The sequence below is a fragment of the Ambystoma mexicanum genome, chromosome 12 (genome assembly GCF_040938575.1).
Source record: "Ambystoma mexicanum isolate Mex_15411 chromosome 12, UKY_AmexF1_1, whole genome shotgun sequence".
Taxonomy (NCBI): domain Eukaryota; kingdom Metazoa; phylum Chordata; class Amphibia; order Caudata; family Ambystomatidae; genus Ambystoma; species Ambystoma mexicanum.
Window position 1 is genome coordinate 224,546,305 of NC_090936.1, and position 12,252 is coordinate 224,558,556.

Below are 12,252 nucleotides of genomic sequence, written 5' to 3' on the forward strand. Positions count from 1 at the left end.
TCGATTATTAGAACAGGGCTCAGTTGATAATAATTAATTAGAACAGTGAGTATAACGAAGGGTAAAACTGAGATGATTTTTATTTCCTAAAGATTTTTTTTTTTGTTAGACTCGGTTCGCATTATGAGTTTGGCGATATCTTTAAAAACATTTGGTATTTGGAATAATGCTTTCGGAACTGCCTGAAGTTGCAGATAGTATGCAGTATTATCCAACAGAGGACGAGAAACATCAGTATGTAGCATTTTCCTGACAACACAAATAAAATACCACATGCAGACTTTTGGGAAAATCCACAAGGGGTATTTACTACCTCATTATGATTTGGGAAGCAGCCTAAAGATGGTACCCTGGTTTGACAAATGTCAAAATTATGGCATAATTAGATGACGGAAAACTGCTGAATCTCCACAAGAACTCAAAAATAGAGGCTCACACATCGGAGACACCTTGGTACCACCAAGTATCTCAGAAATCACATGATGGCAAATATGAAGAAAATAAATATAGAGTGAGAGCGATGAAGCAACAAATAATATTTGAAGCCAATGGCTTGCAGGGAGAAGCAACCAAGTCCCAGCTACATGCCTACATATGAATACGAAAGGCCAAAGAGCAGGATGGACTCCAATCAGGTGTAAATATGGGCGGGTCTCATCAGCAGCCATGTGTGAAAGCTGATAAGTCTTTGAGGAAGCCATGGTCAATGAAAGATATTGTATATTGGCCGAAAATAAATCAGTGTATTGCATTAGGTATTTTTAACAAAGCGTCAATACTGAGCTAAGTGAATTTGCTATGCATTTACTACCAGTGTAAATGTTAGATAATCAAGCCTCTGATCCTAGTATTTGTCTGTGGACATCTTGAAATACATCTTGGCAGACAAAAACATGATTTTGGTGTACATTGAAATATTATAGCAACACTGTTAAATTCCTACTCACTGTTCTCCCCCCAGAAGTTGGTACAAGCAGTAAATGGCCAGGCTGTACATGAAGTGGAGGAGGACCAGTGAGGGTTGAGTACCCAACAAGTCCAGCTCTCAATGGCTGCATGGACCAGTGGACAAATCATCATCAAAATGTAATTCACTTCACATTGGGTTCTTACATTGTCCTTAACAGGGAAGAGGCTCACAAATCAAACAGAAGTCACTGATGAAACATGCCGATCACCTCCAGCAACCTTTGTCCATTAAGGGGTTTGAAGACCAGAAGGCAGTTTACCTTGGCAGAAGTGTGTGTTAAGGCTCTGTCAGTTAGTATTGCCTTTCGCACCCTAAGGACAGCTCAGTCAATGGGTGCCCTTTGCTTTGCCTATAATGGAGGATGGCACAGGGATAGCGTGCTGTTCTTGGAAGCAAGACCACGCAGAGCAACAGAGGTTCAAATCGCGGATCCACGCTTAATAACCAAACTCCGGTGTTAAGCGTGTTATAAAAACACCAATTAAGATAGAAACAAACAAAAAACGTCAAGTTATTTTCATATATGGATCAGAGATTCTCATCCTATAGATTAAGTAATGGTACGGAGCAGAACATCTGCTTGCTTTTCAGACGGTCTTCCAGTGTAAGAAATTAGCTCTGCCAATTTCCGGCACGTCACAAGTGAACAGATATCCAGCTGATGACTGCAGTATCAGTCATTTGAAACTTTGCACATTGCACATGGTGGCCCAGCCAACTTAGCAAAGCAATGCAAGGAATAATGACTGCTGCATTCACAGTTCAGAACTGGGTCATTCGGTCTTAACACCACATCAGCTGTAGCTGCTGACTCATGCTTTTATTTTGCCACGAACATTTTGAGCTAGCCAGGTGTGTTAGGCTGAATGCTGTGTCACTCAGAAAGATGCTGCCACTGGTATACTTTACGGAAAGTACAATATACAACATGATAGGAAATCTGATTTTTTCCAATGAGGCAGACGATGCACGGCACGCGAGATTCCTACTGTTGCTGTTGTGTGATTTTGCAAGCCTACTTGCAATGAAAGGTACATTTGAATAGCCAGTGTTGTTATTTTTTTCAGTCATGCTTCAGGATGAAAGTGGATGCGTTCAGCAGTATGTATCAGATGAGGACTTGAGAAGACAGGTAGACACTCCAGCTGGGCACACCTCTGCCTGAGAGGAGACTCCTCAATACGTCTGGTTCTCCAATATATGGAAGCATTCAGCTTCACAGACATTGGATTCAGTACCAGCATGTCCATAATGGGGGACAGACTCCTTGTCACCGATTTATGAGGTGCCATGGGGCAGATCCAGTGAACCTGAGCACTCCCTCATCTGCAGAGAGCAGCTGATGAGCACCCTTGATCTGAATTATATTTTTCTCCTTTGCATTCAGTACCCCCAGATCCTGCATTGCACAGAAAAGGCTGCTGTAACTTTTCTTCCCCACCCTTGCCTGGCGCCTTGGGCATGCTGGCATGGGTATTTCTTGACCATTTTATGTCAGGGAAGCTTCTGATAATTCCCACCAGCCCATGATTCGTGGTGAGCTGCCTTTATGCACCTATTCTTACAGTCAAAACATTATGGTGTTCTTAACTGTGTCTATACTGACATAGTTGACATCCGGCCATCACATTTGCTCTTGCTATGGCAAAATACTGGCATATTTTGTGTGCACGGGCACCACAAACTGTGTTTTACAGTGTAAACCTTGCTTACATTTTGGGCAAAGGCATCATGAAAATGCATTGGAAAATGCTCCTGTGCACTGCTGGCGTTGTGGCATATATTGGATTTTTCATGTATTACCCCCAAGAGGAGCCCATAAATTGTATACGTTTTTACTCATTTTTTTCACAATGAGTGTATTGTAAAAGGTTCCATTGTAACCAATTATTTTATCTCTTGCGGTGACTCCCACCGTCTTTGATTGGTTGGCCTCTCTTACTGTGCGCAGTTGCACACATTCACTTTAGGGACATGCTTTATACCCTTACAGTGAATATGATCACATGCCAAAACTGTGTGGATGCTTATCTGCATGTTACAAGCCAGCTAGAAAGGAATGGAGGCCCACCACACTATTGGTTCACTTGGCAGTACACCCATCGTGCAACACATGGGAGAATGGCCATTGCATGCCAAAACTAACCCTTGCTAGTGTATAGTCGCAGGGGGTCTTTAGTGATGCATGGCTATAGTGGCTGACAGGAGGACACTACACTTTGTGTCTCATATTACACATTAAGGATTCGTGGAAGAACACTACATTCTGCTAGACCATAAGACATCAATTCCCCTTTTACAAAAACAGGAGAGTGGCCAGAACAGCAGCTTAGAAGTATAGCGGTGTTCACGTCAGACACCAAGATGAGGCACAGGGAACGTTGTGTGATAATAGTGAAACCGACAGCTCTAGTTAAGGTAGTCACGAGCTGATGGTAATGATGGTGATGATGAGGGTGATGAGGGTGATGAGGTCGAGGACTCTCCCGGAGCACCGGAGCACTGGAGCACATGGCATTAGCACTCTGGCTAGTAGTGGTCTTCACTCTGGCTACAGGCACAGCAGAGGGCACACAAGAGGAGAGCCAATGTTGCGCAGGTGAAAGATCTACACCAGGTTTTAAAGTCCTCCTCCCAAACAAGATGATATTCCATCGCAATTATGTATGCGCCTCACTCCATTACAAAAGGAGTTGCTCTCTCATAGATGTTTGCAAGACTTTCCATAACACAAGATGTCTGAGCCCTCAGAAATGTTTACACCTCTCCAACCAACACAAACAAAGCTGTTTCCTTGTGCTCCTTTTGTACAGGGAAGGGCCTCTTCAAATATGTTCACATCATTCCAACAGTCAAGAGTTAATCCCTCGAAATAGTGTATACCCCTCCCTTCAGCACATAATAGCTGTGCCCTCAAAACTGCTTGGCAGTTCCCGCTTCAACATAAGACTGCTTCTGATTCATAAATGCTGGTGGCCTTCCCTTGCAGACAGGAGGGCCTCTCCCAAGGATTATTGTTATGGCTCTCCATCCGACGATTCAACATTGAACTGCCTTTATTTACGCCCTATACCTATTGGTTATTCATGGAGTATTTATCTGGCTGTGGCATCAGGTCAGCAGATATTCGCCTACAAATAATAGACACTGCTGTATGTTTCTGGCTACAGAAGTGGAAAGTCTGAAGCATTTATAGGCACAGTACAAAAATTAACACTCATCATGAATTCCCAGCCCTTCCACACACATGCTCACACCCCTGCAAGTTGTTATTTCAGATGGATCCGTTAACATGACTGCATTAGCAGCGTCTTTATGTCGTGCACTTGAGTTCAACTGTTGGAATGCAGGAAAGCATATGTGTATGTGCAAACATGGCTACTTCTCCGATTGCCAATATTATCTAAGACGCTTCAGAACAATATGTGAGGGGTCATATTGCGGTCACCACCTTAACCTGCTGTGACACACACCACATCCGGTCCCTTCTGGATAATCCATAACAACATACTTTAAAGACAAATTAAGTGCCAATACAGGCCGCAACAAGTGCATGCAGGCGCAAAGGGTAATAATTGTAGCATATTCTGTTTTAAGTTTGTTCTTGAAGACCCTGTAGAGTGTCATAAATGGAGGATCCGAAGACTTTGCTGTCTTTGTGCCATAGTTATACTTTGTTCAATCTTTTTTTTTATTAGTCTGTTTCAGTTTATGTAACTTTTCAAACAAAGTAAAAATAAAACAGTTCACCAATTAATTAATTTACACACAAGATCTACATTGTATCAATTGATCCTTTTAAAATACAAATATATACACAACAACCGAAATATCAAATAGTTATACGTTTTCAAGTAAGGGGTTCTCATAAGAAATGGAATGCTGTCTATGGCATAGCACCAAATGCAAAATGGAACTGTAAACACTAAAGAGAGCACATTTGGTTTGGCGCATGCTGCTTTTGCCTTCTGGCCCACATTGCATTGCGCAGTCGGTATCCTGGAGCACAGAACCAGGCATGTGCTTCCACACCATAAATTCAGAAGATGTACCTAGACCAGGGGTCTGCAACCCGCAGCTCTCCAGATGTTTTGCACTATGACTCCCATGATCCTTCACCAATAAGTATGCTGACGAGGGCAGACGGAAGTTGTAGTCCAAAACCTTTGGAGATACAGCGGTTGCAGACCCATGTCCTAGACTAATGGCTGAGACAATGTGCATGTGATGTGCACGAAGATAACGATCTACTCATACCCAGACCAGCCCCGACTACTAGAGTACATCACTAGTCATTCTCTGTTTGGGCAAAAGCCTAAAATAATCAACGTAATACACAGAATATCAATGCAATACACAGCAGATGAACACAGTGCAAAAGACTGAGAATTGCCCAAATACATTACATCAAACACATTATATAATTATAATGGTTTTTTGTTATACTGCGCTTAATAACAAAAAGGTTTCCAAGCACGGACAAGGGATTCAGACCTGTGTGGCTCTGTGTCATCGTGCTTCCAAGACAAGCGCGTTGCCACTGAGCTATACTACCTGTGTATAGCAAATGCACAGAAATTGAATAACTACAAAAAACATACAGGTGTTAATGATGTCCATGGAGAAAGATGGACAAAACAATTAAAACGCTTACAACATCCACTCACAATCATTATTACCCTCTTATTCTCAATCTTCTACTCAAATATATTAGCAGCGCCTGAGCCACATCCGGACCTGCGATTAATCAGATGTATCAAATCGAACCAAAACTGAGTAAGCCCGCATGGATTCAAGATTGGAAGTGTGCTTCTTCATTATCTCTGCTACATGTTTGTTTCAGGTTTGTCTAAAAATACACATTTCATCATGAGACTTAAGAAGAACATTGTAGCAAGGCCACTATAACACCATCTAAACCCATGCACAGCATTTCCAATTGAACCGAAAATGAACTAATGCACACATGTGAGTGGTGCTGTTGGGGAGGTGGATTTAGAGAAAATGAGACAAAGGCAGTATTTAGCATGATATACTAGCAGCCCGCATTCTTCCCTGACCCATAGGATTATGAAGGATTTTTTTAAAGAATGACCCACATAAGACAGAATCATAGCTCACATTTAAGCTGTTTGCTTGAGTCGATACACAGCTCCTTCACTTTGGCAATTTCGACATCGTTGGCATGGCTATGACAAAAATCACAGTTTCTGGGGTCAGGGAACTCTTAAGCAGGGTGAGGGAAGAGTCTGAGAAGGTTAAGGTTAAAAAACACACCCATTGTTGTATAACAGCTGTAGGAACTGTGGAGGATTATCTCACATGCATGGACAGGCGATGAGTGCCCAGCCTACCTTTTGATCTCCTGCCTATTGGCCCCACTCTGGCCCCACTTTAGCACCATGGCAGAACTCCTCTGATAATTTTACTCTGTTTCAATTTTGTAATTGCTCTGAGCAGACTGTGTGGCACTTCTTGTTATTTTGCCCAAGATATTTTCCAAATTTAACACGTAGAGGTTTAGGTCAGTGCACTTTGTGAATGTGGACCTGGTCCCTGTTCTGGTGCTGGGCCGGGCCCTAGAACCATTCTGAATACATTGTTATGGATCAGGGCTAATATAATGCTTATACCGGAGGTCCCTGCTAAGGCCTCCTTCCTAAACTCTGTGTTGGCTCATCCCCAAATCCTGAGGTACCTCCCTATTGCTTGTCTGGCTACGGTCTGCATTGCTCATAGCCTAGTGCAGGCATTAGATCTGTGTGGATGAAAGGGATACTGTCCACATTGTAATGTGTCAGGGCAGACCTGCTCAGTTGGTTCAGCGAACAGAGGCTTAGAAAAGGGAATGGCCCATTTGCCTCTTGGTTTAGCCCACCCTTCCATCCAGTTGCCCGATTCTTTTTTGCTGTCTATGAGTAACATCCCTTCATGATGGTTCTGCTGCTAAAAACTGTCCAGTTTCCTCTCGCTCTCATTACCTCTACACAATACATCCTATTGTCTATTTCTGCAGTTGCTTTATTATCCTTTCTTTAACCCCTTGTCACATCTCACCTAGTCCTCTACTTTGCTTTCTTACACTCCAAATTGTTCCTCTCACCACTCCTCCCCTCATACTGTTGCCTGATCCTCTTCTTCTTTCCTCAGTTCCTCTCCCCTCTTATTTACCTCCTGCCTTCTCTCTTTTCCTACTGCTCCCCACCTACATTAACTACCTCCTCCCACCTCATTCTCCATTCACTCCTCCCTGCACCCCATTCAGGCATGCTGTGCCTACTTCATTCCCGCAGTCACCTTCAAAGACCATTCAGGGCTGCACTCAAACTACATCATAGCATACAGACTTACTTTACATTGTCAACACATCAGCACGAATTGCAATAAAACCTTTTATGTCCTGCAAAAGGCCTCATGGAACTTCACACCAACCGTGTTAACTTGAAGACTAGGACATGCAACCCATGAAGACTCCTAAGATCCTCTCCTTCATGAAATCTTGTTGCAGCTCCTTTCCAAAGAAAACTAGGAGGTAAAACCTTAGAGACCCCTGCAACGTTGGCATCGAATGTTCTTCCACAGGAACTACCTGCTGAAGGGAATGATATAACTGAAGCCCTTTCACCTCAAGAACTCCATCTCTGACACCATATAATAAGGCGTTACCTCTCCTGTTCTCTGACGGTATGTTTCCTCCCTCCTTCTCCACCACTGTTTAAATTATCTCTCTGCACTCTCCCTCAATCTTACTCCTCTGAATAGTGTCGGCTGTAGGACTTTATGTTGTCCTCTTCACCCTAGTGCACTTACCATTATTTGACTCCCCAAGCCATCACCTTTTTTGTATTTTGAGATTGAACTTACCTGATTAGAATATTTACCTGAGAATGAGAATGAACAGTTGCTTCCTAGCCCTACCCTTGTTCAGGTAACACAGTGACAGGTTGCAGATGGCACTTAACAAATTGCCAAAAAATCAATAAATAATAACGTTCCCTCTTCTGTGACGAACCCAGAGGTTACGTCCCTGTCTGCCAACAAGGGAGCACTGCTTCAGTCCTGAAAATCCGACCTACCGAAAAGGTTTTCTACATTTTCCTTCACTCCAACACTTATATGCCATACCAAGCCAAGTATTGCAAAGGCTAACCACCAGGCTACACGTGCTGTAAGTACTGGGACGTGGAGGCCCTACACAGATGCAGGAGAAAAGTACCGACAATGTTCAAGTTGCTGGTTTTGAGACTGAAAATATTACACAAATTAAAAGGGAAGACAGACAAGACAAGATAGACGCAGTCGCAGCAGTGATAGTAGTGGGTTTTGTAGCGGACCGAATGGGAGGAATTAACCGAAGGAGAAAGAGACTGGACAAGTGAACTTGCAATTGTTCACTGGACAATGGCGGAAGAGAAGCAGTACAAGTAGCATGCAGCACAGGAAATGAGAGTCCAGGGACATAATTTCACCACAATGACTGGGCGGTCGGAAGTGACATCACTCGACTCTTGCCCTCTGATGACATCACAGGAAGTGATGTCATTTGACCCCACCCTGAAGTGACATCACGGAACACGATGGAACACAGCCTTGCAACCCTTGACAAAACAGCAAGTGGCATCACTTAGTATTGTTCCTAATTAGACTTAACACAATATGACTACGATATCACTGTAATGTAATATATATTTCATACAGGAAAGGATCACCATACGTATCGTTAATATCAGTGTGTATAGGCCCATATTAACAATTACTGTGAATGCAAGCAGGCGTCCAAGGCCAAATCACAATGATGTATTATTATATAGCACTTATGCTTAAGCGCTTTATATAGAACAAATATACAAACAATACCACCCAACCTGTGTTATTACTCATTTATTGACAGATGGATGAAAGGTTGAGTTGGCCTTCCCGGGATTCGAATCTACAACCTGCAGATCACACACATATCACAGCAGCGAGCAATCAACCAACTGAGCTATCTTACCGGCTACAGTAAAATGAGCACATGAATGTTCTCAATGTCAGAAAGCAAATTACACTCTGTAGTGGCTACCATTAATCTAGTAACTGAAATTTAACAGCAGGCCAGTTCATCTGCAGGTCTGGTGCCAAGTTGGCCACATGTCAAGCCTGCATGGATCTACTTTTCAGGCTTCAGAGGTTGTCAAAATACGTACCATTGGGAAGGTTCCTAACTGTGTATTTGAGAATTTAGAGTAGCATAGGGAAAGCAGCGCACTCACACAACATCTCGTACTCTGGGCATTCATTACCTCATACATACAAACAAACATCTTGAACAGTATGCCCGGGAGATAGGAAAGATAGACACATAACAACAAAGCATTAATTGATGCACAATGAAATCAAGTGCGACTTTATGTGCTATGATGAAACATTTCTACAACGTACACAAGCTTTTAGGCAGAAGGATTTTGTCAAGTGAACGAGGACATGGAGATGGAATGTCTTGTGATGATCGTAACAGACAACAAAAGAAAAAAAAACATGTCATAACTACAACTCGGGAAAAACAAAAAACATAGTCCGACAGTGATGCTTATTCTACTCTAGATGCTTTTTGGAGGTTTGTGTCTGCATTGTGAATTTGAGGTGTTTAAGAACAGACTAAATCAGTAACTCAACCCCTGAAGTGTGCCTGAAACATACCTTTAATGAGCCTAGCTATTATTGCATTGAATTCTAGAAAGACATCATTCCTATTTTTTATTATGTAAGGTCACTGCTCAAAGTGTTACACTTGTGGAACCCCTTGTTCTTTTTTTTGAGAGGGCTGCACAAGAAACACAGCCAGTCCAGAAACAATGAGCCACATGGCACTGGCCACAGACCAGGAGCCTCCATTAAAAAACAAGGGGGACACCTCAGGGTTCCTACCTGCAACCCCTGGAGAACCAAAATGACGTCCCTGTGGGAGACACAGCAAATAAATCTGCCAAACAAGAGAGAGAGTGACTTTTGAAGGGAGACAGGCTCAACTGGAGATGCCGACAGGTTGTCGGAGCACTGCAGCTCTTATAGACACATCAACACACCGTAACCTGACAGATAGCTGCAGGAGGCAGGCTTGCCTAAATGAGCCACTGAGGCAAGACACTAGCTATAACTCTCCCACTGTTCCGAAGCAAGATGCGCTGTGGAGCCCTATGGACTGCCACAGACGTTATTGCAGAGGAACTGAATTGAGCCCTGATACTCCAGGTTCACACCAGAGAGCACAGGACAGAAGAGCTTTGAAGTTTCTGTTCCTACGGACCGTGACAGCAACCCAACGTGCACACTAACATAACTACCGAGAAGGTACATGTTTGGAAAGCAGGATGTTGAGTCTCACAGGAGGAGCAGCGGTTCAATAGACGGTGAGACTACCGAGGCACAGTAAGAGACCCGATGAGTAGAGCTGAGCTGACAAACTTACCCAGTCTACTAAGAAGAGCCCCAACAATTGAGAGGCTCATCTGGGACTTATGCATCGATTAGGAACACCCCTACAGCAGGTCCCAGTACTGTACAATGTAGACCTGAGGGAATAAATACAATAGGGGTGCAATAGGCACAACATGATTGTTAGCAGTACCTACTCTTCCTCGTCCCAATGGGGTGGGGAAAAACAATTGAAGATATTGCCGATAGGTTAACCAACCAATTGTTGTAGACTAACACTGTAAGACACACAATTGTTGGCAAGAGAGTATACCAAGGTTGTGGGTCAGACAGAAACCTAAGTGACTCCCAAAGAAAGGCATATTGACAACTTTGATCAATATTGCTTGTAAGAAATCCAATACAAGGAAAGGCCAGGGATGAGGACTGTCCCCTTGGCATATTTCTGGAAAACATTGAACTTTGACTTACCTATTTAAGTGGTATGTTAGAGAATACCAGCAGATCAAGAGACACTTTAGTTTTCCCTTATACTAGTTTGTGTAGTATTGAGTGTGAGGGTCAGAATAGGTTTTGGACACAGGACAGTGAACATGATTTTGGATATCCTGACAACGACTGGTCCACTAGTTAGCTTTGTTGAGGCAGGTTAACCCTTCATAGAGTTAGGGCTGGTGAGGTGTTTTTTTCCAACCCCTTTTATGATTTAAATAAAACACCTTTGGGTCTGTCTCCTTTACTCTGACGCCTCACACTTCCACAGAAAGTGATAATAATGACCAACAACTGTGCTTTTCCAACATTCCAAAAAATGCTACACAATTCAAATACATATGTGTTATGACTTGTCTACAATTATTAAAGAGACATATAGACCATCAAATTAGATATTTTCTTACTTTCTCTATCATGGATATAATTCTGCGAGAAAAATGTAGAACTTACCTTCTACTGCATTAATAAGGGCGGACTTTAGTGTCATCACAATTTCTTCCAATTTACGTCAATTATGTAACAGGAGCACTCTTTTAAAGATCATCCTATGAAAGAACTTTGGATGAGATAGCCGAGCACAGAAAGTGCTCATGAGTCTCAGGATCTTACCGGAATTTTACTGTTGTCAGCGTCTTTTTCCCTCATTCGTTTCTTCTCGAGCAGTTTGGTTTCGTACTCTGGTCTCGGATGTTCCTGACCCAAAGAAAAGTGAAGTAGTTAGGGTGGAGAAAAAGCAAATTGGGATCACTTCAAAAAAAGTCAAACACAACAAAGGTACAGTACTGCAGACACGGTTCAAAATCAGTGAATAAACCATCAGACACGATGAAGACACAGTCACGAAAACTGTAAGAGGTCAAACACTTGCAGAACACTCATAGGTCTATCTAAATGGAAAATCAACCAAACCTTTATACGCTCCTTGGTGCAGAAGTGATGGTGAAAAAGGAGAAAGAAAATATTAAAGGTATTGTGCAGTATGACAAGTACACCATCTGAAGTGACACTTTTTAGCAAAAAATAATCCTACTGTTCAAGCCGGAAGTTCTTCTCTAAAGTGCTATGGCAATTTAATTTGCATAACATATTTTACTGCTGAAAATATGTATGCGGAATGATAGCGAACAACATTCTACCTTATTAACTAACTAAAGGACAGCATGAATTTTGACACTTACAATTTGAAAGCCTTGCAAAAGCTGTAATATGCATGTAAAATTCAAAATTCACATATATTTTTGTTGTGTTTTTTTAGCAATTCTACTCAAAACTGCTTGCCCCTAAAGTCCATTTATTTGGTGACAAACTGACCTGCCATGCATGTATTTTTTGTGTGAGGCCGAAACAGTACATTTTTTTTTTATTTCAACACT

General features: G+C 42.4%; 1 protein-coding gene across 3 annotated transcripts in view; it reads right to left on the reverse strand.

The window, feature by feature from the left end:
• The window catches only part of ANO2 (anoctamin 2), a 2,341,832-nt gene that overhangs the window by 889,458 nt on the left and 1,440,122 nt on the right, over positions 1-12,252 (reverse strand). For all 3 annotated transcript variants that reach the window (XR_011281759.1, XM_069628333.1, XM_069628334.1), the window contains one exon: positions 11,489-11,572. Coding sequence is in view for 2 of the 3 variants with exons in the window: in XM_069628333.1 (XP_069484434.1) it covers positions 11,489-11,572 (84 nt within the window). In the remaining variant the exon portion in view is untranslated. The remainder of the gene's footprint in view (positions 1-11,488; positions 11,573-12,252) is intronic.